Source organism: Equus przewalskii, chromosome 4 (genome assembly GCF_037783145.1).
Source record: "Equus przewalskii isolate Varuska chromosome 4, EquPr2, whole genome shotgun sequence".
Classification (NCBI taxonomy): Eukaryota; Metazoa; Chordata; class Mammalia; order Perissodactyla; family Equidae; genus Equus; species Equus przewalskii.
The window spans coordinates 90,943,274-90,970,670 of record NC_091834.1 but is presented as its reverse complement, the minus strand read 5'-3'; the positions used below and the strand labels follow the sequence as shown (position 1 = coordinate 90,970,670).

Below are 27,397 nucleotides of genomic sequence, written 5' to 3'. Positions count from 1 at the left end.
CAGAGCCTTTGCTGTCATATGCCCTGAGTCAATTCAGCAGGTCATCTGCAGATCTATATTTATATATCTCCACTAAATCAAATGATTTTTCAAGGCTTGTCACAAACAAGAGCATAGATGGTAGTTAGTTTTTGCAAAATGTAAAAGCAAATTTTCCAATAAGTTTTACCCAAATTCCCCATATTTAATTACATTTGGAAGCTGCATACCTAGTTTATAGTAGACATCCTCTATGGGGGTCAAAGCTAATAATCACCCCTCCCTCATTGTCCTCTCACCCCTGCCCTGTATCCCTGCCAACCCTCTAGTTTGGATAGAGTTCAGAGTGTCTCAACCTTTAATATGCATGCAAATTACCTGAAGAGCTTGTTAAACCATGGATTCCTAGACACCACCCCATAGACATTCTAATTCAGTAGGTCGGGGGTAGAGCCTAATAATTTGCATTGGTAACAAGCTCCCAGTTGATGCTGGATGCTGCCAGTTTGGGGCTACACTTTTATAGCGCTGGACAACTGGCCTGTAACTAAGGGAAAGATGTTAATGAAGCTGTTGGGTCTGTTGGATCTGTGGGGGAGGAAGGGAGGGCAAGGAAGTAGGGGTGCTAATCTAAGTCACTACCTTTAATGAGGTCTCTATAACCAAACTGTCTTTTCCATTTCACAGAAGCAAATCCAGAGAAATTCAACAGTCGTTTTCGAAATAAAATGTTCTATGCAGGGGTAAGTATATATTTCATTTTACAATTATTACATATCACTTAGTAGTAATTCGCTGTTGGTAATAAAGTTGCTAACTATATTAAAAATAATTACAGACACATCTCAGATGTTTACATATATGTCCACATAAGGTTAACGTTTAATGTCTTGGTTTAAGAATAAAAGTAAGATGTATGTCTTCAGTTAGTTGGCAGAAAGAGAGCTGGTGTTTATCATCTTTGAATTTTAAAGCCCTAAGGCTCCATGTTGTACCGAGGGGATGATACTGAAGGAGTGATGTGAAAAGCAAACATAAAAGCCATCTAGAGAATGGGGAAATTAGATAGACTGAAAGAAGTATGGAAAGTCTTGGGGAGGAATGTAGTTGCCACAGGGGTATATTTGCATCAATGTTTGCATGAGAAATTGACGGAGCATGGGAAGTCTTTGATGGAACCATATCTAAGAGAAAAGGGGGCTCCTTCTTTTTACTTCTTCTCCTCCTCAGGGATGTCCCTGGGGGTGATTGGCCAGCAAGAAAAAAAAGGCTTCTAAAATATTGATTTTAAAATGTGGTTTAAATTTATATCACTGGATAGAGGGAGTCAAAGTAAAAGGGGATCAAGCAAGACATTCTCAGTGGCAAGTTAAAGATTATATCAGCACCTAATGGACAAATAGGAAAGTTAGGAAAGGTAGTCAAAATAAATCTCCATACTGACTCCTGGACTGATCTACACTTTCACTCTCCTACTGTGATCTTAAATCTTATTATAGGTTATAATGTGAAAACAATGAGAAAGATTTCAACTTGACAGACTCTGCACTACTTTACTTTGGATTCAGAGGAGGAGAAGTTGTTTTATATTTTTGTATAATTGAGAATCACTAGGAACTATCTATAAGATAGAAGCAAAGATTTGGCATGACCATGTAATTAAGAAATTTTTTCTTTATTTCCTTGTGGTGTAGGCAGCTTTTTCTGATTTCCTACAGAGAAGCTCTAGAGATCTTTCCAAACATGTTAAAGTTGTCGTAAGTATTGAATGTGTTGACTTATTTCATTTAGATATGAATATGTATGCCGCAACAAAGGAACTCCAAACATCAGTTTATATGCTTAGATTAATCAGTGGACTACATAGAACATTAAGTGAATTAAGTGTAGTTCATTCAACATTTATGAGCATTTAACTATGTGTTGGGCACTGTCTTAGTTGCTGGGGATGAAGATAAATAAGATGACTAGCTTCATTTCTGAAGAAACTCACAGTTCAGTCATGGAAAAGGGCACATAACTCATTGTAGACTGATATAGTAAACATTGTTAGTTGACTACCTATATAACGTGGTGGTGGCGCAGAGGGAGAAATGGAAACTGACCGTGGTAGGGTCAGGGAAACCATCAAAGAAACAATGTTGAGCTGGGTCTTGAAGTAGAAATAGGTGCTCACCAAACAAATACCTTTATTCCAGGGCTGTCTGAGGAATTTCCATTTTAGAAAAATGCTTTGATTTCATTATTTTGTCATGATTCACTCTCCAACCTGGTCAAGGTTCTTCACCACTGAATGGATTTTTTTTTTTTTTTTTTTTTTTGGTGCTGTTTCTTCCTGGGTCCCTATTCCAGGTTTTGGACACATACTGCTTGGAGGCAAGGGAGAGAGGAAGTTATCTTTCAGAGACTGTGTTTTAAAACAGTATAGAATTAGTTATTGAGAAAGAAAATGTTTTCTTATAGTAACCAAGTTAAAAGAGGAATGAACATGACATAGTTGTACATACTTGTATAAATAAAGGAGAAAATGGAAGACAGAAGAGAAAAATATATAGATGGGGAAGAAAAGGAATATAGCAATACTTGAACTTCTCATGGCATAGATAAAGAATAGAATATGTGACAAGAGGGGACAGAACAAAAGATGTCCATGAGAATAGAGAAAAATATATGATCTTAAATTAGTGGGTATATAGAGGAATACAGAGGAGCATGAGAGGAACAAATTAAAATTTATGATCACCAATGAAGCATATATGAGACATGAATCTCCTGAATCAGTTGAAATAAGAGACCACTGGTGCTAACAACTTTTGGCATCTCTTTCAGATAGTTCAGCTCCTTTACAATGGCAATGAAAAGCAAGCATCTTTTAGTAGTAGAAACTCTTAAAAATGAACATACTGCCTTCTTAAAGCTAGATACAAGAAAGACACTTGGTCCATTGAACTATGAAGATCTTTATTGTGGTAACATTATGGTTAATAAATTTAAGTTGCAGAAACCCTACATCAAACTTCCCCTGTTTCTTCACTCCTTGCAACCCAGCCAAAAATAAACTTTTTCTCTCCTTCCACTATTTTTCACATTTAGAGGAACAGCAGCAACACGTGTGCAGAGAGCCAGTGAGCGGCGGACAGTGGTCATATTGAGCGGCATCCACTGTTCAAGTCAGCTGGATTGAAGTTAAACTCTATAAACTTCTTAACTACTAAAGAGTTTCTCTTCCACGTCTGGCAGTCCTCTTGATGATGAATGTCTCGTACATGGTTGGCTATATAGCAAGGATTAAGAGAAGCTTGCGGAGAGGCCAAAATGACAGCCAAATAACTAGGAAAGATTTGATATAAGCCAATACATGTAATATTCCAGGTGGATTGGCTTATGTAATATCTTTTTTATGAGGAGAAAAAAACATTAGACACTAAGTCTAAACATTTGGGATTCAGTCCTAGGTCTACCCTTATGAGGTATATGACTTTGGGGGAAATCATTTAACCTTTCAGAAGAGTTTAATTTCCTCATTTAAAACAGACATAACAAGACATGTCTTTGAAGTGACAATTATTGACCAGTGTGCTGTGACACAGAGGGACACAAGGATGTTTATACAATGACATAACTGTATGCTTTCTTGAGTGTGGGATGGAAAGGATGGAAGGTTAGCCAGAGCAATTAGATGTATATTTAACAACAGACCATCTTATCTTTGCCACAGTGTGAAGTCAGTGTTTCTGAGGTAATAGTTAATAATCTCTCACATAAATGTAAAATCTTTATATGAATACTATACCACAAAACAGGACAATAACAAACCTACATACCGCATTATTTGCCCTATTTTCCCTGTTTTCTTCTTGTTGTTTTATTGCCTTGTCACTATGTGAGCTTGTACACAGGAACATTTTTGCATGCAAATATTTTCCTTTGTGTGTGTTTGAAATAGGGGAAAAGTTGAAAATTACTGTTCTAAAGAGTTTTAAAGTTTAAGTGCAATAATGTGTAAGAAAGCACAATATATTGTGAGGTGCCCATCCTTCTATAATTTGATGAGTTCCCAGAATCACTGATGTGTTTCCTAGGAGGTAAAAGTAGAAAATTAAAAAGCGAATTCTGTTCTACATACGATAATATCAAGAATACTTTTTTCTGTAATGCAACAATACTGCTTTGCATGCTACGAATGTATCACTTCCTATTTTTAGAAAGTTTTAGTTGCTGACAACAGTTAATTTTGATAATTTAAGACGTCTACACTTTTTCCTTCATTGGTATAGTCATCTATTGACTCATTTCAAGTCCTTAAATAAATCGGGAGACTTGATGTTTGCTTAGTATCTGAGAGTCTTGTAAAAACCCTTCAATCGAGGTCTAGAATTTAATTCTTATCTAAATAACATTGAAAGGACTTTGTTTATTTAGGACTATAAGATTTCCTGGGAACAATTTTTGAGAATGCTCATGAAAATTAGGCTACATCAAGATCAGCGGGGGAAAGAATGAGACCACCTTGACTGTGAGCAGAATCGTTGTGCTTAGATTGAAGCTCCTCCTAAAGAAATCTTTAAAAATTCACGGGGAGCTAGGGAATACTTCGGTCCTCTCTCCAAAGGAGAAGATAATGGGAAATTCTGTGACGAGGGTGTCAGGAGAGCAAATATAAAAGCAGGCTTTATACCTTTGACGTTGAAAAGTCTATAGTCGTGACTAGATTGTTCCTCTTTTGACTCTCGCCGCCAGTGGGAAATGAGAAAGGAAAATGAAAGCCTTTTCTCTGATTAGTCAGAGGATACTGTTGAGGAAAGCACTAACTGATGAGGGAAGCCACACAACAGCGAATTGAGGCCCAGCTAGCCTGAGGCCCTTGAGACCCAGGGTCAAGTCCAGCCTTCAGTAAAGCAGTTTACCTTGGAAGACCAAATTCTGTAAGAGGTTAAATTTATAGGAGCAAATCACTAATGGAGATAATACTAATTTGTAATCAATATTTTTAAAAAAGCTTGCAGTGTATATTTCTTTTAAATAGTTTTCAAAACATGTTTAACATTTTCAAAATAAAAATTATCTCAAAAAGCAAATAACGTAAATGGTATATTCATAACTGTTGTTTGAATCAGATGACTGTGGTGGAGATGGCTACGGCTTTATCTTGAGGCTTCATTATTTTTATTCTTAAAGCATTCATAAATCTTGTAGTGTTGGTACTGCAAGCCTAAATATCTAATAATAATCCAAGGTTAAAAATGACAGTAGTTCCTTTGCTTGTGAGAGCAGAGAAAAGTTGTTTTGGTCAAATGGAAGCTTTATTTTCACTTTAAATAAAAACAGAACCAATCTCTGAACCCTGGGTCTGGTGATAAATTTTCAGTCATAGTACCAGGCATTCACTTAAGCAGAGATAGGCACAAGGGGAAGATCACGATATATGCTATGGTGAACCTGATTATCTTTGATAATTTCTTTAGACTTGTGACTACTTCCAAACCCTTGCTTTTTCTGTTTTGATTGTTGCAGTGTGATGGAACAGATCTCACTCCAAAGATTCAGGAACTCAAGTTCCAGTGTATAGTATTTTTAAATATACCCAGGTAAGCTCTATTCATATTGTCCTTCATTTGATGTGAGCTTTGTTTGACTTGGGGTAATCTGTTTTCATTATAGAAAATTTCCAGGAATAACCAATGAAAACGAGTTATTTTAATGACTTATTAAGGGTTTTGGGTCTGTTAATTTTGTTCTCCTGCTTGGTTTGCGTAGTGTTCTCTGTGGTAGGTGTTTTTTTGTGTGAGATGGCATGCCTAGTCTGCACTTACCCGTCCTTGTGAAACCCAGACACCCTCTGAACTGGAACATTTTAATTGAATTCTCAATTACTGATCTCCCACCCCCAAGAATGATAGATTTGAATAAATCCATGTTCTCAATGTCCCAAAAGCTGTTAGGACACTATCCAGGCTGATTTTAGTATGGAATTCATCCACAATTGTTGCCAGATGATTGGTTTGAAAAAACTAAGATCAATTAGAGTAGCATTTTCTAGCCAGGATGTCAACTCTCTTTGGTGCTATTATATACCTCAGGAGAAAGAGGTATTTAAGATTAGCTAGTCTCAAAATAAGCACATTATGTCCGTGGCATAAAATTAGATTCTAGGCTCCCTAGCCAAGATTTTGGAAGAGATGGATCTCTGACCCTTTGTTACTTGCAAACCAGACAACTTAGACACAAAATCTGTAAATATGTTCTATTTAGACTAAATTTAATTGAAATGAGAATTGTATGTAACTCTATGGCTAGGGAAACATATTATAGTCTCCTGATTACTTTGGCAGTGCTCAGTATAGTTGCTTACAATCCTATTCCAGAAGCATTTTCATCTTAGTTGTTTAAGTGGAGAGCCTAGATTCTCAGGAAACATTGTTTGTTAGCTTTATTGAATTTTTTTCTCTTTTCCTTACTTTCTCTTTCTTCTTGTTCCTCTCCCTTTCGCCCTTGGATTTCACTTCCTCTACTTTTTCAATTTCCTTTATTTCCCCCTCCTTTTCTAATCTTATATCTTCTCTTCATCCCTTCTTCACTCTTTCATCTTCAGTTACTTTTCCCTTGTCCTGTGGGCACTTATTATCCTACTTATGTGTATAATGTTGAATGCTTCCCCACCTCACTTCCCTTTCCTTTTTCTACTCACATGCACATGTCTTCCTCCAAGACCAACTGCTGAAACCACCTATTGATAACTCACAATATGTCATAGAAAACTGACATATGAATCACTGAGTGAGAACTGTTGATAAATAATTACTTAGGAGAGAGTTGGGCACTATGGATTGCTTTTCTTGTGAAAACATGGCTCATTTTCACAGATTCCTATTTTGGAGATGACATATCCTTGTTCTTTTCTGTTGGAAGATGTACATTAAGAACAGAAAACTGTTCTTATATGAAATAAACACTGGATCTAACTATAAGTCACTCTCTAATGATGATCCTGAGGGGAATGGAATAACTTCATTCTGTTTTTACTCTTGTCTTGCAGATATTGTGCTGGCACAATGCCCTGGGGGAACCCAGGAGATCACCATGATTTTGAACCTCAGCGTCATGATGATGGTTATATTGAAGTCATTGGATTCACCATGGCCTCCTTGGTGAGAAATGCAGCTATTTTATTAAAATGAAATGTTTAATCATTTCACAGTCCTTTGGTATAATTTTCTCTCCTGCTTTATCAATTTATAAACTTTATGCAATATAGAGTCTCTTGAGGAAAATAAGAACAAAAAGTTAATTCTTTATGTCGCTAAGAAAATTGGTGCACATTTGTTTGAACTTCAAAAATAAATGAATATCATTTAATTTTCCTGATTAATTTTCTACCAGAATGAAAAGCAGAATTTTCATGCTAATTAAAAAGCATTATGCTAGGGCCTGGCTCCCTGGTGTAGTGTTCAAGTTCATGTGCTCTGCTTTGTCAGCCCAGGGTTTGCAGGTTCAGATCCCAGGCAGGGATCTAGCACCACTTGTCAAGCCACGCTGTGTCAGCATCCTACATAAAATAGAAGAATATTGGCACAGATGTTAGCTCAGTGACAATCTTCCTCAAACAAAAAGAGGAAGATTGGCAACAGAGGTTAGCTCTGGGCCGATCTTCCTCACACACACATACACAAAGCATTATGCTACAGACATATCCTAACATTGATGCAGAAACCTAGCCATTTGATATTTTTTTGTTTCAATGAGGACTTGAGTGTTTAGGTAAAAAGGAAAGTGATCATTTGTATTCATCTTCATCTTGCCTGCTTGAGCATGAGACGAGCATCTCTGTTATCACAAAATTCGTGAATAGGAATCATTATTATGACATTAATGAATATTCAGTGGCCACAGTATTGAGATTGCTTTGCATTTTAATTTCATTTGCTTGCATTAACAGAGTAAATTTATAATGTAAGTGTAATTTCAACCAGATTTTAGCCATGCATTTCAACTTATTATTGAATGATGAGGAAACCAATTAAACCAATTAACCAATGCTTATCATTTTATCTGGTGTAAATCAAGCCACACTATCAATTTATAAAGCAAATTAAAATAAACCTTCTAAATACAACCCTTGGTTTGTGCTATATCTTATGCTTGAAAAGAAGAAGGTTGTATTTCTTGTTCTAAACAAACCAAAATAGCTCTTTTTCACTCAAGTGGATTCCAAATGACTTTTCCTCAATCACTTCAAATTAGTGAGATATAACAAAAGAACCTATTGTCAAGAATGTCCATTACTGATGACGTCAGCAACATGGCTGAATAGGCTCACCCAAGACTCTCTCCCCTCCAAATTACAACCAAAGAGAGCAACTGCTTTCCAACCAAAAAAAATCCTAATAACAGAAATCGTCAGAGACCCACAGCAGCCAAACAATGGACGGTGGAAAAGCTGGAGCCCCCCCTCAGAGGAGCTGGAACAGGGTAAGAGAGATCTTCGCTACCTCCCCTAGAGACTGGGATTGTTGCTGCAGGTGAGGGAAGGAGTGGGGGAGGGCTGTGTGTCTGCGGGATCATCCAGGACTCCCACAGACCCATGCAACGGAAACCCTTTAATGGAGAAAGCTTTCACGTGGGGAGACCTCATCAAGCCAGGGCCCCAGGGAACCAGAGAGCGAGAGCTGATTGGAATCCAGGTCTGCATGTGGGAGAAAGTCCCCCTCCCCTCCAACCCGTTTTGTGCGCCGCCATCACGGCTGAAGGCGGAGGGCTCAGAATGCATGGCTCTTGACACCCATCTAGTGGCGACAGGCTGTAACTGGATCCAAATAATAGCATTATGCACAAAAAATGCTCCTCTAGCATCCAGCAATGTATAAAAGTTCCAGACCAAAAGGAAAACAATAAAAACACAGAATTATGTCCTGAGGACTTGGAAATAGGTAAACTAAATGACAATGAATTCAGAGTAGCTATCATGAAAAAACTCAATGAGGTAAAGGGAAATATAGAGCAACAAGTCAATGAGTTCTGGAGTTACTTCACAAAAGGCATTGAAACTATAAAATACTAGAGATGAAAAATGCAATAGATCAGATAAAAGAGAATACAGATTCCCTGAATGCCCATGTAGACATCATAGAGGAGTAAATTAGCATAATCGAAGATAGACAGGCTAAATGGCTCCAGATAGAGGAAGAAAGAGAAGTAAGAATTAAAAAAACTGAAGAAAGTCTCTGAGAAATAGTGGATGCAATGAGAAAATGCAATTTAAGAATAATCTGAATTCCTGAGGGCGTGGAAAAGGAAAATGGAACAGAAAGTGTGCTCAACAAAATAATAGAAGAGAACTTCCCAAATTTAGAGATTGAGAAAGAAATGTGTGTGGAGGAAGCTTTCAGATCTCCTAGATTTGTCAATGTAAGAAGACCTACTGCAAGGCATATAGTAGTAAAAATGGCAAAAATGAATGACAAGGAAAGAATACTCAGGGCAGCAAGGCAGAAGAAAATAACCTGCAAAGAAACCCCTATCAGACTTTCAGTGGATTTCTCTACAGAAACCTTACAAGCTAGGAGAGATTGGAATGACATATTCAAAACTTTAAAGGATAAAAATCTTCAGCCAAGAATACTCTATCCAGCAAAAACATCCTTCAGATATGAGGGAGAAAGTAAATCTTTTCCAGACAAACAAAAGCTAAGGGACTTTGTAGCCAAAAGACCTCCACTACAAGAAATCCTCAAGAAGGCTCTCATTCCTGAAACAAGAAAAAAGGGGAGAAAGGGGTCACAAAACACAGAGTAGGGAAACAAATAGATAGAATCAGAATAGGATAGCAAATATTCAACTATAGCATTAGGATAAAGGGAAGGAAATCGCCAAAGCAAAGACAATCTTATCACTCTAACAACAAACTCACAACACAAGTTGGAATAGGAGATGAAAATAATAATTTAGGAGGGGAGGAGGAAAGGGACTGAATCAGTCTAGGCTAAGGAAGTAAGAGACCACCAAAAAATGGACTATATTATACACAAGATTCTCAATACAAACTTCAGGGTAGCCACTAAACTAAAAAACAGAACAGAACCACAAAACATAAATAAGGAAAAATCTAAGAAACCCAGCATAAGAAATTGCAGAAGTCAATGGGTAGGCTAAAACACACAGGATGAGAAACAAAGGTAACGCAGGAAAACAAGCGGCAGAATGACAGCAGTAAGTCCTCATGCATCAATACTCACCCTCAATGTAAACGGATTGAACTCTCCAATAAAAAGACAGAGAGTGGCAAAATGGATTAAAGAACAAGATCCAACAATTTGTTGCCTCCAGGAAATACACCTCAGCTCCAAGGACAAGCACAGGCTCAGAGTGAAGAGGTGGAAGGCAATACTCCAAGCTAATAGCAAACAAAAGAAAGCAGATGTTGCAATACTTATATCAGGCAAAACAGACTGGAGGATACGTCAGGTAAAGAGAGACATAGAGGGGCAATATATAATGATCAAAGGGACACTTCATCAAGAAGAAATAACGCTTATAAATATCTATGCACCCAACACAGGAACACCAAAGTTCATAAAGCAACTATTAACAAACCTAAAAGAAGATATCAAAAATAATACAATAATAGTAGGGGACCTCAACACCCCACTCACATCAATGGACAGATCATCCAGACAGAAAATCAACAAAGAAACAGTGGAGCTAAAAGAAAAGCTAAAACAGTTGGACTTAATAGACATATATAGAACACACCATCCAAAAACAGCAGAATACACATTCTTCTCAAGTGTACATGGAACATTCTCAAGGATAGACCATATGTTGGGAAACAAGGCAAGCCTCTACAAATTTAAAAAAATTGAAATAATAACAAACATCTTCTCCAATCATAATGCTATAAAGTTAGAAATTAATTACAAGAAAAAAGCTGAGAAAGGCACAAGGATGTGAAGACTAAACAATATGCTATTGAACAAGCAATGGATCATTGAAGAAATTAAAGAAGAAATCAAAAAATACCTGGAGACAAATGAAAATGATAACGTGCCAAACCAACTCATACGGAATACTGCAAAAGCTATATTAAGAGGAAAATTCATCGCAATGCAGACACATCTTAACAAACAAGAAAAATCCCAAATAAGCAATCTTAAACTAAACCTAACTGAATTAAAGAAGAACAAAGCCAAAAGTCAGCAGAAGGAGAGAAATAATAAAAATCAGAGCAGAAATAAATACTGTTGAAACAAAAGGCAGTAGAAAGGATCAGTGAAACAAAGAGCTGGTTCTTTGAGAAGGTAAATAAAATTGACAAACCCCTAGCCAGACTTACAAAGAAAAAAAGAGAGACAGCTCAAATAAACAAAATCAGAAATGAAAGAGGAGAAATAACAACAGACTCTGCAGAAACACAATGGATTATAAGAGAATACTACAAAAAACTATATGCCAACAAAATGGATAACCAAGAGGAAATAAATAAATTCTTGGACTCCTACAATCTCCCAAAGCTTACTCAAGAAGAAGCAGACAATTCGAACAGACCAATCATAAGGAAAGAGATTGAAACATCAATCAAAAGCATCCCAAAGAATAAAACCCCAAGACCAGATGGCTTTCCTGGGGAATGCTACCAAACTTTCAGAGAGGATTTAATAGCTATCCTTTTCAAGCTATTCCAAAAAGTTAGGGAGGATGGAACACTTCCTAACACATTCTATGAGGCCAACATCACGCTGATACCAAAGCCGGACAAGGACAGCTCGAAAAAGGAGAACTACAGGCCAGTATCGCTGATGAAGATAGATGCAAAAATCCTCAACAAAATTTTGGCAACCCGAATTCAGCAATTCATCAAAAGGATCATACATCATGATCAAGTGGGATTCATACCAGGGACACAGGGATGGTTCAGCATCTGCAAATCAATCAATGTGATACACCAGATCAACAAACTGAGGAGTAAAAACAACATGATCATCTCAATAGATGCAGAGAAAGCATTTGACAAGATCCAACAGCCATTTATGATAAAACTCTGAACAAAATGGGGATAGAAGGGAACTACCTCAACATAATAAAGGCCATATATGACAAACCCACAGCCAACATCATACTCAATGGGTAAAAACTGAGCACCATCCCCCTGAAAACAGGAACGAGACAAGGAGGCCCTCCATCACCACTCTTATTTAACATGGTATTGGAGGTTTTGGCCAGAGCAATCAGCCAAGAAAAAGGAATAAAAGGAATCCAAATAGGGAGGGAAGAAGTGAAACTCTCGCTGTTTGCAGACAACATGATCTTATGTGTAGAAAACCCCAAAGAATCCATTGGAAAACTTTTAGAAGTAATCAACAACTACAGCAAAGTTGCAGGGTATAAAATCAATTTACATAAATCAATAGCATTTCTATACTCTAATAATGAACTAACAGAAAAAGAACTCAAGAACACAATACCATTCACAACTGCAATATAAAGAATAAAATACCTCAGGGTGAATTTAACTAAGGAAGTGAAAGACCTATACAACGAAAATTATAAGGCTTTTCTGAAAGAAATGGATGACGACATAAAGAGATGGAAAGACATTCCATGTACATGGATTGGAAGAATAAACATAGTTAAAATGTCCATTCTACCTAAAGCAATCTACAGAATCAATGCCATCCCAATCAGAATCCCAATGACATTCTTTACAGAAATAGAACAAAGAATCCTAAAATTCATATGGGGCAACAAAAGACCCCAACTTGCTAAAGCAATCCTGAGAAAAAAGAACAAAGCTGGAGGCATCACAATCCCTGACTTCAAAACGTACTACAAAGCTACAGTAATCAAAACAGCATGATACTGGTACAAAAACAGGTGCACAGATCAATGGAACAGAATTGAAAGCCCAGAAATAAAACCACACATCTATGTACAGCTAATCTTTGACAAAGGAGCTGAGGGCATACAATGGAGAAAAGAAAGTCTTTTCAACAAATGGTGCTGGGAAAACTGGAAAGCACGTGTAAAAGAATGAAAATTGACCATTCTTTCTCACCATTCACCAAAATAAACTCAAAAGGAATCAAAGACCTAAAGGTGAGACCTGAAACCATAAGGCTTTTGGAAGAAAACGTAGGCAGTACACTCTGTGACATCAGTATTAAAAGGATCTTTTTGGACACCATGTCTTCTCAGACAAGGGAAACAATAGAAAGAATAAACAAATGAGATTTCATCAGACTGAAGAGCTTTTTCAAGGCAAATGAAAACAGGATTGAAACAAAAAAACAACCCACTAACTGGGAAAAAATATTTGCAAGTCATACATCTGACAAAGGCTTAATATCCATAATATATAAAGAACTCACACTACTCAACAACAAAAAATAAAACAACCCGATCAAAAAATGGGCAAGAGACATGAACAGACATTTCTCCAAAGAAGATATATGGATGGCCAATAGGCACATGAAAAGATGTTCATCATTGGTGATCATCAGGGAAATACAAATCAAAACTACACTAAGATATCACCTTACACCCATTAGAATGACAAAAATAACTAAAACAAATAGTAGCAAATGTTGGAGAGGTTGCGGAGAATAAGGAACCCTGATACACTGCTGGTGGGAATTCAAATTGGTGCAGCCACTATGGAAACAGTATGGAGATTCCTCAAAAAATTAAAAATAGAACTACCATACGATCCAGCTATCCCACTACTGAGTATCTATCCAAAGAGCTTGAAGTCAGCAATTGCAAAAGTCCCATGCACCCGAATGTTCATTGCAGCATTATTTACAATAGCCAAGACATGGAAGCAACCTAAGTGCCCATCAACAGATGATTGGATAAAGAAGATATCCAATTGTATATTGGATATATATACAATTATATATATACAATGGAATACTACTCAGCCATAAAAAAGAACAAAATCATTCCATTTGCAACAACATGGATGGACCTTGAGGGAATTATGTTAAGTGAAATAAGCCAGATAGAGAAAGACAATCTCTGTATGGCTCCGCTCATATGAGGAATTTAAAAATGTAAACAAAGAGAACAGATTAGTGGCTACCAGGGAAAAGGTAGGGTGGGGGGTGGGCACAAAGGGTGAAGGGGTGCACCTACAACACAACTGACAGACAATAATGTACACCTGAAATTTCACAAGATAGTAACCTATCATTAACTCAATAAAAATTAAAAAAAAAAAAAAGAATGTCCATCACCTGAGATGGTGATGTTGCTTGTTAAATCTGCCATCTCTAGGATGAAATCACTGTTAAGTAAAAAAGATTGGACTGGAATTGATTTACTTTTCAGGGTTGTAGTTAATATACAGTTCTTTCTCTCCAAAGCTCTTTATGCTAATTACAGGCGAAGACTCAGCCAAGAGCGAATAGGAATAAGTGCAAAGAAGAATTCTTGGAGGTGACCAAAAAAAGCCCCAGACCTGGGCAGATGTGTGTTACTCATTCATTTATTCACTGATTCAGTGAACATTTGTTGAATGTTTACCCTCTGCCAGAGCTTCCTAGTCCTGGCTGTGTGGTAGAAGGTCTCAGGGAATGTCTGAGAGAAGATGAGCCCTTACCTAGGCCTGGGAGAGCAAGGAGAATATTAGACACTTCCCCATTGCTCTTTGGATCAAAATCTAAATCTTTACCTAGCCTGCAAGACTGAATTTCTCCTCAATTCTCTAGCCTTTCCTATTGCCCTCTTTGCTTTCTTAGCTCAAGTAGCCTCTCAAGTCAAGCTTAGTTTTGAACAGCCCCTGCTTTTGTTGCACCACAGGGCCATTGCATATGCTGTCTCTCTAAAATGTTAAGTCTTCATCTTCTATAACTTCTCAGTCCATATCTGTGTCAGGTTCTTTTTATGGTCTTGTTTGGGTTGTTTTTGCTTACAATTGTGTAATTAGTGTCTGAGCAGGAAAGAGATGGCACACTGAAACTGGGTAGTTAGAGGAGAGTTTAATGGAGGGACTCTTTACAAATAGTGAACTAGGTTTATGAGAAGGAACAATGGGTCATGTGTCATTTTCCTGAGCTGAAGGAGCAAAGGGGAGGGAGCAGTCAACTGTACCAGAAAGAGAACTATTTGGGAAGGACTACCTGATAGGAGTAGTATTTGCTAAGCAGAAGCAGCCAGCCTGTGTCAACCTGGTGGGGAGGGAGCCGGGGACATGAATACAGTGACCTCATTCCTCTAGCCCTCCAGATCTTCCGCTGGTGCCTCCCTCTGGAGAAGTCTAACCAGAAGCCAGAGGACAAGGAGGCCACTGAGATGAGTCAGCCTCACAGGGCAAAACAGAGGGCAGGGAAGGGTGGAGTGCCAGCCAAGAGTGGCAAATGGTAGATATCCATCACTGTAGTGTGTCTTTGGTACACAGTGGAGAGCCTGATACTTAAAGTTGGCAATGAGTAAATGTGACAGAATGAATGAATTTTGCTGGGAGGAGAAGGATGGGGCTTGGCATTCTGAAAAAAGGGAAATTTACGTATACTTGGAAGTATGAGAGATCACAGTCCCCTGTGGGAACTATAATTAGTTTTATGTAGTTTAAATGTAAGTGAGAAGTGAGAGTGGTAGATGATGCTGGAGTAGTAGGCTGGGGCCAGATCATGGAGCGCATTATAGAATTTATCTAGGAGTTTTGACTTTATTCCAAGGTCACTGGGGAATTAGTAAAGTGTGCTCTATAAAATACATATTTATTTTGGGCAAAGTTCAATGTAAAAATAGATGAAATAATATATTAAGCCTTTGTGTACCATCACTCAGCTTCTATAATTATCATCTCATGGACAATCTTATATGTGTCTCCATCTATGACCTCCTCCCTTACATTTTGAAGCAAATCCCAAGGATTATATCAGTTTACCTATAAACATTTCTGGATGTCTTTTAAAAAGATTTTGCTTTATGAACACAAACATATTATGCTATTTTTAAAAATTAAAACAATACCATCTGAATATCACTAAATATTTACTCAGCCCTTTAATTTCCAATCGTCTCCCAAATGTCGACTATTTATGCTCTGTTTGTTTGAATCAGGACCCCAAAAATTGATTTGCTGTGATTGATTAATACCAATCTTAAGTATCTATATGGTTCTGTTCATCTCTTTATTTTTTCATTTATTTTTTGAAGAAATGAGGCTATTTGTTCTGTAAAGTCTCCCTGGGTCTGAGTTGTGCTGATAACTCCCTGAGTTGTGCTGAGGCATCAATTAACATGTTCTTCTCTCTTCTCTATTTCCTCTAAGTTGATAGTTGGATGTTGATGCATCAGATACATTTTTTCCCACAAATTTACTTTGTAGGTAGTGGTTTTTTTTTTTTTTCCAAAAGAGGATAGTTGATGTCTAGTTGTCTCTCTTTTTTTGTTAATAGTCTGATGAATGTCTGGATCCAGCAATCTGTCCTTCTTCATTTATTAAATGGAATATTTCTATAAAGAGAAATTTCTCTTCACCTATTATTTGATTACTTTTGTGTTATATTTTCGTTACAGTTTGTGTAGGAAAAGCACGATAAGTCATTCTTTTTCTTTACACATTTTCAAAACAATAAGTTAGTTCAGTAGCATCCAGATGGTGACTGTGGTTTTAAAATGGCCTGGAATTTTTGGACACTTATCCCATGAAAGGTTGGGTCTATGTTCCTTCCTCTTGTACCTGGGTGGGCTTATAAATACTTGGCAAATTGGGTACGGTGGAAGTGATGCTGGGTAACTTCTGAGGTTGGATCATTAAAGGCCATGTAGCATGTGGGAAATATGGGCAATATTGGTGGTCTCTAATAAATAGGAATTTTGCAAATTCAAGATAATACCAGTTATTTAAAATTTCTCCCTGCTTTCATTCATTTACTGTTAGTTATAAATATTTATGGAATGTTTGTTAACTCCATAAACACTTATTGAATCCATTAATGACACACTGCTGGGTAAAATGGCTACGAAATGGACCAAAAGACAAGCCCTGTTCTCAGGGTGCCCACAGGTCAGTGCTGTGGGGGGACACGAAGAAGTAAGCAAGCAATTGCAGTCGGACATAGTGAATTCCAAGAGAAAGGCACATGTGAGGATGGAAAGGAGAACTGAAAGCAGAACAGTGTTTATAAAATGAGAATATCAGCAAAGATTCCACAAAGGAGGCAGGAGTCTCTGCACCTGAGGTTGCGAGTGGCCGTCCCGTAGAGGGATTAGCCTGAGAGAGAGTGGTATACTCGAACTGCGAGAGTGGCTCAGAGTGACGATATATACGGGGCATAGAGATGTGGATGTGGAGAAAGACAGGGCAGAAGAGGTTTTTTAAACTGTTAATGGAGAAGTTGAGCACGATGTCATGAGACAGGATCAGATTTGTGGTTTAGAAAGAGCACGGTGATGTCAGTGTGGAAGACGACCAGAATCTCTATTACTGGAGGCAGATGGATGAATCAGGATGTTAGTACCAAAGCCCAGGTGAAGACAGAAGGAGGCCTGGAAGCCTGAAGTAAGAAAGTGGTGATGAAGATGGGAGGGATTGGTGGATACAAGAATTACTTATAGTGACTTATTCTGGAGGATGAAAAAGGAGTATAAATGAATCCCAGGTAGTTAGCATGGGCTGTTAGGTAAAGGGTGAATATATTACATAAGGCAGAAAATGTAAAAGAAAAACAATATTGCCAAAAAATGAACTCTATTTTATGTAAGTTAAATTTGAAACCCCTGTGAGACCTCTAAGGCGATCTAAAAAAGAGCAATTTGAAATACATGGTTAGAGCTCAAGGGATCCCTCTATATTGGGGAGAGTGATTTGGGGGTCTATCAAATCCTTCGCTCTCCATCCTATCATTAGCAGGAAGGAGAGAAAAATAATAGTAGGTGGGAGTTGGTGAAGAGAAAATGGATTCCTAAAATTATATCAATTATTTTTCTCTCTTTACATGATATAAATAATAAAATACATACATACCAGCTAGCATCAAGTGTGTAATTAGACCTCAGATTCTAGTGACTCTAGAATGCTTCCAAGATAATAAAACATTCTACCTAGAGAAAGAGTTAAATGTAATTTATATTGCAGTTTTGAACACCCTATGCTCTCTAAATAATATTGGCATATGTTTCTATATTTCATGCACGCCTTGCTACTCCTATAGCAGTACGCTTTTGTGGTTTTTTTCCACTCAAGATGAAATTTATTTTCAGCCCTTCAGTTTCACGTTTCTTGAAACTCTTCTATAGATTATTTTTCTAAGAAGATAAATTATTTGAAAACTTTTACATCTGTGTAAGATGATTACATAAAAGAAGAATGTAGTCATTTGGGTATATGTGTGTATATTTTTGTGTATTTAAAATATTCAGAGTGGTACTTTAAGAAAGATTTGAAATAGAATTACTGGAATGGGAAAAAAGGTTTGTTTCCTTTAGACTCTTTATCTTGTAATTGCAAATTTCAGTGCAGAAGTCTTCAATTCATTTTACTGGTTGAAACGCATTCCTACTAATTAAGATGATTCTTCACTGGGTGCTTGGTAACCTGATTACCTTTTCGGATTCTACACAGACCATAATCAGGCACTGTAATTTGTATTTATTTCTGCCATTATATTTGTGAAGGTCCTTTAATGTTGAGTCTGTTCTAAGTACCAATTTAAAACTTTTCAAGGCAGTTCAAAGCGTTATTCAGATTGAGGAATTGGGAGCCTAATTTGCTATGCATTGTGAAATCCAAAGATTTCAGTTTCCTAAACTTTAAAGAGAGCATAGCCAGTGTTCTTTTTTGTTAATTGAAAGTAAAATATGTAGGCTCCTTTTAATGTATGAATTATAAAAGCAACAGGTTATTCAGTGAGAAAAATTACATGGAGAAATTCCCAGGGTTGAAGTTGTACACATACCAGATAATAAAACCTCTTATTTACTTTTTTATAAAAAAGTGATTTTAAATGTTTGCTTATTTTGATAATACACATAAGTATAAGAACTAAAAGTAAAAATATCAGTCATAAGCACATGATCCATAACTATTTATATTTTGATGTCCTTTCTTCCACTTGCTTTATATCTATGTTTTTAAATATATAGGAAATCTTTATTATAAGTAATACTCGTACTACAAACGGCTGCCTACTCTTCCATTGTATAATATGTCTCAGTTTGTGTAATAATTATTCCTTTATGAAAAGTTTCCTTTATGAAACTTCTAGGTTTCTGGATTTGGGGTAATATAATTAATATAATTGTTCATAAACCTCTGTTCACGTTTCAAATTATCTTCTTATGACAAGTCCCCAGGAAAGAAATTACTGACTCAATGACAAACATTTTAAAGCCTCTTAACAAAAAGTATAAAACTACTTTCTAGAAATTGTGTTGTTTACTTGCCCAACAGCAATGTACAACAATACCTGATGAGGAGTGACTGAAATTTAACACCCACCAGTGCTGAAAATGTGTTAATGGATAGAGACAAAAAGCTATTATAATATTAATAGTTGATGAAGCAGATGAGAGAATAAAATTCCATCTCTAGAAAGAAATTATGTACGTTTGTACAATTAATTATGTACTGCTAAACAACAAAAAATGAAAATAAGGACAAGTTGTTTATCTTTATCATTACCTTTTATGTCTTTTTTTTGAAGTGTCTGTGGATTTTGCATATTTTAATGGACTGTTTATGTTTTATTGTTGAATTGAGGAAGTTATTTACATATTCTGAACCCAAGTCTTTTGACGGATATGTTTAGTGTAAATATATTCTCAGTCTATTCTTATCTTTTTCCTTTCTTAATGTTTCTTTTGATGAAGTTTAAGCATTTTTACAAGTTCTGATTTTATGAAGTAGGCTTATTTTGTGTTAGAGCTTTTTTTGTCCTTAAGAAACTTTGTGTACTCCAAGAAAGGTTGGAAGATATCCTCCTTTGTTTTCTTCTTGGAGATTTATAGTTTTAGCTATTATGTGATTCAGCTCAGATTAGTTTATATGTATTGTGTAAAGTAGATATCAAGATTCATTTTTTAAAAATACATTCATTGAGTTATTTTCTAGCACTATTTGTTGACTAGACTTACCTTATCTATAGAATTACTTTGGTGCCTTTGCCCTTCAATTGTAGGTGGGTCTCTTTCTGGACTCTGTTCTGTCCCTTTGATTTATTTGTTTATCCTTATTCCAGTACCACACTGTTCTGCTTACTGTAGCTTTACAGGAAGCCTTCAGTCTGGTACTATGAATCGTTTCACTTTATTCTTAGAGTCTTCTGATTATTCTGTATTTTTTGTACTTGTATATAAATTTTAGAATCAGTTTGACTGTGTCTCCAAAAAAACTGTTGAGATTTTAATTGGGATTGATTTGAATCTGTAGATAAATTTAGACAGAATTGGCATATTAACAATACAGAGTGTTCCAATCTATAAACATGTTATATTTCTCCATTTAGTTAGATGTTCTTTAATTTCTCTCAGCAACATTTTGTAGTTTCAGGCCAATTTTCAGGTTCTTGTACACCCTTTGTTAAGTTCATTCCTAAGTAGTTTATGTTTTTTGATGCTATTTTAAATAATAATGTTTTAAATTTCACATTTATGGTTGCTAATATATAGAAATGTAACTGGTGTGTGTATGTGTCTGCATACGCACACGTACACATATATTTATTGACTTTGTATTGCAACTTTGGTAAATCCACTTATTAGTTCTAGTGGTTTTTTTATAGATTTCTTAGGTTTTTCTATATGCTCAGTCATGTTTTTTGTGAATAAGGACATTCTTACTATTTCCTTACACGCCTTTTACTCCTTTATTGAGCTGGCAAGGGTGTTCAGTAATATGTTGAATAAAAGTGGTAAGAATGAACACGCTTGCTTTGTTCCTGATTCTAGGGGGAAGCATTTCATATTTCCTCATAAAATATGCTGTTTAGTTGTATTTTTTTAAATAAATGCCTTTTGTGTAATTAAGGAATTTTGATTCTATTCCTAATTTTCTGAGAGTTTTTCTAACAAATAAGTGGTGTATTGTATCACTGCTTTTTTGTATCTGTGGGAGTGACATGATTTTCTCATTATAAATTCCATTCATTTTGGGGGGGGAAGGTTATACTAACCGTGCATCTCTGGGAGAAGCTCCTCTTGATGTATTATCTTTTTTTATATTGCTGAATTCAATTTACTAATATTTTGTTAATCATTTTATGACTATGATTATGGAAGATATTGGCCTACAACTTTATTTTCTTGTAGTATTTTTATTGGGCTTTGATATAAGATTGTTCTGGCCCCATAATTGGGACAGAAAATGATATTCTGCTCTGTCTTCTTGAAGAATTTGTGTAATATTTGTATTTTTTTCTTAAATATTTTATAGAATTTCCTAATGAACCATCTGGCCTTGAGATTTCTTTGAAGCAAGAATAGATAGAAAATTATTCATATTTTCTATTTCTTCCTGAGTCAATTTTATTACGTTCAACTTTTCAAGGAATTTGTCCATTTCATCTAAATTGTTGAGTCTATTGGCATAAAGTTGTTCACAATATTCTATTGTCCTTTAAATGTCTGTAGGACCCTCTCCCCCATTCCTGATACAAGTAATTTGTTACAAATCTTTTTCTCATAATTTCTTGTTTCTTCCTTACTTTGTGCTATTTCCGTATATTTTACTTTTTCATACATATAAATCCCACATTTCAACGTTCTTCATTTCCTCCTGTTGATCCAAGTTTCCGTCTGGTATCGTTTTGCTTGAGTTTGAGGGATGTCCTTTAGCATTTCTTGTAGTGCAGGCCTTCTGGAAATAAAGAACTTCAAATTTTATTTTTCTGGAAATGCCTTTACTTTCCTCTCATTTTTTCAACTGTATTTTTATGAATGTAGAACTCTGGATTGACGAGTTTATTAACTTGTTTCAGCACTTTAAATGTGTTATTTCATTTTCTGCTGGCCTCCATATTGTATGATGAAAAGTCAGGTATAATTTGTATCATTATTCCTTTATATACAGTGTGTCTTTTTTTGGTTTGTATTTGAGATTTTGTCTGTATCTTTAGTTTTAAGATTTTCTCTGTGTGGTTGTGTTACTTTCCTGCTGCTGCTATAAATAAATTACCACAAACAGTGGCTTAAGCCCACACAAATTTGTCATCTCACAGTTCTGGAGATCTGAAGTCTAAAATGGGTTGGTAGGGCTGTGTTCTTTCTGGAGACTCTGCGGAAGAACACACTTCCTTGTCTTTTCCAGCTTCTAGAGGCTGCCTACATTCCTTGGCTCATGGCCTCCTATCTCTCTGACTTCTGCTTCTGTCCTCACTTCATCGTTTCTGATGCTGACTCTCTTGGCTCCCTCCTTCCATTATAAAGATGCTTGTGATCACATTGACCTCCACGTAAACCCAGAATAATCTCCCTCTCTCAACATCCTTAATCTAATCACACCAGAAAAGGCCTTCTTGCCATGTGAGATTTTCATAGTTTCTGAGAATTAGAACACGGGCATCTTTTTGGTGATTGTGGATGTTATTCTAACTTCTGCAGTGGTTTGCTTTGTAATTAGCTTCACTGATCTTCTTGGACCTGAAGCTTGTTGGGGTTCTTTTTTCAATGAATTTGGAATATTTTCATCCATGTTTTTTCTGCTCCATCCTCCCTAGCTTCTTCTGGCGTTGGATTACATGTATTTTAGATTGTTGCTACTGTCTCACAGCTCATGGAAAAAAATAAAACATTTTTGTCTCTGTTTTTCAGATTAAGTAATTTCTATCAACCTGTTTTAATGTTCACTGAAACTTTTCTCTGCAGTGTCCAGTTTGCTCTTAAATCCATACAATGATCATTTTAATTTTTTTCTTCGTTAAAGGATCACATTTTCTTCTTTGCATGTCTGGTACAATTGATTATATGGTGAGTGGATGATATGTTATATAGAGTCTGGATTTTGTTTTATTGTGACCTCATATGTATTTTTGTATTATTACATTCTATTCAGTTCTTCTCTTCTTGCTTCACAAGATACAAAATGAGTGTAATATAAGGGACTAATGCTACTAGCATTGTGCTAAAAAAAAAATCAATAGCGTATGTTTCTGCCCAGGTGTATAGAAATCTGTTTTATCCCATTACTACAGGATCTATTGTTGATTATATGATTATACTATGCTGACTCTCTCACAATTTGACTGATTTCAGAGGAGCGATTGTCTATGGAACTAGTTTTAAAGCGTGGAGGTGAATTTTTCCAAACCACACCATTGTGTCCCCCTCCTTTTTTTTTTTTTTTTAAAGATTTTATTTTTTCCTTTTTCTCCCCAAAGCCCCCCGGTACATAGTTGTGTATTCTTCGTTGTGGGTTCTTCTAGTTGTGGCATGTGGGACGCTGCCTCAGTGTGGTCTGATGAGTAGTGCCATGTCCGCGCCCAGGATTCGAACTAACGAAACACTGGGCCGCCTGCAGCGGAGCGCGCGAACTTAACCACTCGGCGACGGGGCCAGCCCCTCCTCCTTTTTTTTTAACTGTCTTCTACTTCATTGTATACCCTGGCTGTGCATTAGTCCCGTGGCTAATATAGTCAAGGTAAAAAAGAGGACTCTTAGTGAGATTTGGTGGAATTTGAGAGCATGAAGTTATAGGTACAACCTAGAATCATAAAATGCTAGTATCAAACAGACTGTAGCAGCATACTGAAATCTCATCACTTTACATATATGGAAACTGAATTTCTGGAATTATTTTTGCTACAAATAGTTACTCATATGGACAATAATTAAGGAAACAATAACATTACTACTGCTGATAGTATTTAGACCCCCGACAGCGTGTATTGTGGTAGGACTTTAAAACACAGCCATGTCCAGAAATCTTAATACTTGATAAAATGAAAAAAGCAATAAAACTTAATGATATTGCTTCATGACAATAAAACAGCTTGCAAACACTTGTATAGAAAAATATAGGTTGGATGATAATGGTGCCACTGCAAATTGTGTAAGTAAAGTTTCTCACCAAATGACTAGGGTAGTGTATCGGAGAAAAAAAATCATGTGAGATAGTTCAATTGATGGTATTTAATACAGAAGACTAGTTATGGATGTAGAGGAAAAACTGAAAAGAGGGCAACAACCCTTAGATAACAATCCATAGATTAGCAACTGCAGAAATTCTCAACCGCCTCCAGGGCTGGAGGGACAAAGGGAGAAGATGGTGTCATTAGCACTCAGGAGCCAGGGCCGCTTGACGGTGGTGGAACCTTGGAGAGGTGGCCATTGACAGGCTATGCAGTGAGGGTCATCAGGCGGGAGCTAGAACTCTGGAGAGTAGAATCAAGCCATGGGAGTTGGAGCCACTGCTGGGGCTGCCCATCAGAGCTGGGACCATAGAGACAGAGGTGATCTGGAGAGAGTGGTTTCCAGTGAGATATGAAAGCACAGACATGAATCAACCACTGTCAGAGACACTGCTTGAAAAGAGAGAGACAAGGAGAAATATTTTTCTCTCCTCTCTTTCTGCTGGCTAATTTTTATATCTATATTTTTGTTTCTTGTTCCTGGGCCTTTAATACATCTGAGTTTATACTTGTATATGATGTGAGGTAGAGTACTCATTTTATTTTTCTCTATAAAGTAGTATTCCTAACACCATTTACTAAATTACCCATTATTTCTTCCATAATTTATAATACCACATCAACATAGTCCATATCCTCACTCATATGGATCTAATCTGTTCTCTAGTCCCTTCCCTTGGCCTTTATATCTTGTCTTATGCAAACACCGCTGTTTGGATTACTGTATCTTTGAATGTTATATGTCTTAATATTTAATAAGGGTAGTCTATTGCTCTTATTTCTTCCAAAATATTCTCAGCCATTTGTGGACTTTCATTCTTTAAAATAGAATTTTTATTATAGAATCAGTTTGACAAGATTCCTCAAAATAGTATTTCTGATATTCAATTGGAGTTACATTGACTTTGTATATTAATTTGGAGGAAATTAGTATCATTAGAGTATTAAGTTGTCCCTTCTATGAATATGGCATGGCTCTCCGTTTATTTAGGTCTTGCCTTATGTCTTCAATAGAGTTTTAACATTTTCTGTGTAAAAGTTTTATGCATTGCTGCATTGTTTTTGTTGACATTATAAATGTCATCCTATTTTCTATTATTTTTTATTTAGTTATTGCTAGAGTAGGGGAACGCTATTGATTTTTTTATGTTGATAGTGTATCCAGCCATCTTTCTTATTAGTTTTAATTCTTGGCCTATGAATTGTTTGGTAATTTCTATGAATCAGCTGATAACAGTGGAAATGTTAGCAGGTTTGCTTTTTTTCTTCCAAGATTTTTTTCTCTTATTTTATTTCCTTGACTTATTGTGTTGTTCAAGATATCCAATATTATTTTGAAAACTTTCCTAGCTAGTGAAAAACTTTGTCCTGTGAAAGGAGTTCTTCTAGAGTTTCTTTACTCTGAATAATATTGTCTCTATGTGTTTTGGTAGATGACATTTATTAAAGAAGTTACTTTCTATTTCTAGTTTTCTAACAACTTTTATCTTAAAGGCACTGAACTTATTTTTTCTGTGTCTTTTGAGATAACAATATGGTTTTTCTCATTTAAGCCATAAAGTGGTAAAATTACAATGATTTATTTTCTGATATTGAACTATCATGAATTCTTGCAGAAAACCATTATAGATCACAATTTAGTTTATATGTAACAGACTAGCAGAAGCAATTTTTGTTTTTATGATTTTGGTATGTATGATTATAAACATAATTTAGGCTAAAATTTTGTTTTCTTATACTGCCCTTATCTGGTTTTATCATCTCAGAAGACGTAGCATCGTATTATCTAAAGCAACCTGTATTAAATGGACGCTGTCTTTTTAAAAATTTGGGTAGGATTGCTCGTACAACATAGGTCTGCTTGGCACATTTGGGAATGGGGGGTAGGATGAGATATATTTTTGATAACTCTTTCAATTTTTTAAATTGACTTAATCTATCCAATTTCTGTGTTTATTACACCAAATTTTGCAAGTTACATGTTTTTTCCTCCCAGAAGTTTCTCTTTCTTACCTAGGCTTTCCACTTTATTGACATATAGGCCTTCATAACACTCTTATATGATTTTCAAAACTATTATATTTTTAGCTATCCTCTTTTGCTTATTTTATTTCTAAAAATAGATTGTCAATTTAAAAAATTGAAAGAGCTAGCAAATATATCTCATCCTACCCCCCATTCCCAGATGTGCCAAGCAGACCGATGTTGTACGAGCAATCCTACCCAAACTTTTAAAAAGACAGCGTCCATTTAATACAGGTTGCTTTAGATAATACGATGCTACGTCTTCTGAGATGATAAAACCAGATAAGGGCAGTATAAGAAAACAAAATTTTAGCCTAAATTATGTTTATAATCATACATACCAAAATCATAAAAACAAAAATTGCTTCTGCTAGTCTGTTACATATAAACTAAATTGTGATCTGTAATGGTTTTCTGCAAGAATTCATGATAGTTCAATATCAGAAAATAAATCATTGTCTGTTTTTCTATTTTTTTGTTGTTTAGCCCTACAAGGCTACTTTGTTAGTCATAAAAAAATAACCCAGGTTTTAGTATTGTTGATTGTCTCCATTGTTGATGGTCCACGTCACTGATGTCTGCCTTGGGCATTTCGTTGCAGGACTGAGCCTGGGAGTCAGGGGCTGGAAGCAGTGATGGGAAAGGAGGGAGAGGAGGTTGTGCCCTTACTTCTCTTCTCCTCCCCCAACCCAGGATTGTCCATCCTTTCCATCTGAAGCAAGTAGAATAAGGCCTTGAGTAGTAAGAAGGGAGGGTAAGACTTGAAGATGGAGAGGAGTATTCTGGGGAGGACTATTGTGTGGAAAGATAGAAAGTCTCAAGCCATTCATGTGGAGGGAAGGAAAGTTGTTATGGGCCGAGGGCAGTAAATGGCAATGGATGTGCTTAGCTCAGGGCAATGGATGCATTTTCCTCTCAATCGTATGCTACCAGAAAGGCAGTATTTGAAGTTTTCACAACAGTAATATGTACTAGGTTGAACAGATAATTGACTGTCTGACGTTAATAAACCAATGTATTATTATCAGTAAATGATTCATTCTAGCAAATCATGGGGATGCTTGTGGCTGTTAGGACCTGTGCCTTAAGAAGATAAGTCTAGACTGATCTAAGTGTTGAAAAGTAACTATTTCTAATAAATATTTAAAAATTATCTTTACTCTAACTTGTTCCAAAAACAATTTAATGTGCCTGTGCTGACAGTAATGGAACTGTCTTTATCCTGAAAAGCTAATTCCAGTAGATCCTCTTGAGCCTGTTGGGTGATCTTGGGTGGATTCTGATATGCAAGTGGGACTGTCATTGACAGCTGTTCACCTCTATACGTT

General features: G+C 36.2%; 1 protein-coding gene across 12 annotated transcripts in view; it reads left to right on the top strand.

Annotated features, from left to right (window-relative positions):
* Positions 1 to 27,397, top strand: part of DGKI (diacylglycerol kinase iota) — a 424,664-nt gene that overhangs the window by 250,932 nt on the left and 146,335 nt on the right. For all 12 annotated transcript variants that reach the window (XR_011539629.1, XR_011539628.1, XM_070617836.1 and 9 more), the window contains 4 exons: positions 667 to 722; positions 1,674 to 1,736; positions 5,494 to 5,567; positions 7,016 to 7,127. Coding sequence is in view for 10 of the 12 variants with exons in the window: in XM_070617836.1 (XP_070473937.1) it covers positions 667 to 722; positions 1,674 to 1,736; positions 5,494 to 5,567; positions 7,016 to 7,127 (305 nt within the window). In the remaining 2 variants the exon portion in view is untranslated. The remainder of the gene's footprint in view (positions 1 to 666; positions 723 to 1,673; positions 1,737 to 5,493; positions 5,568 to 7,015; positions 7,128 to 27,397) is intronic.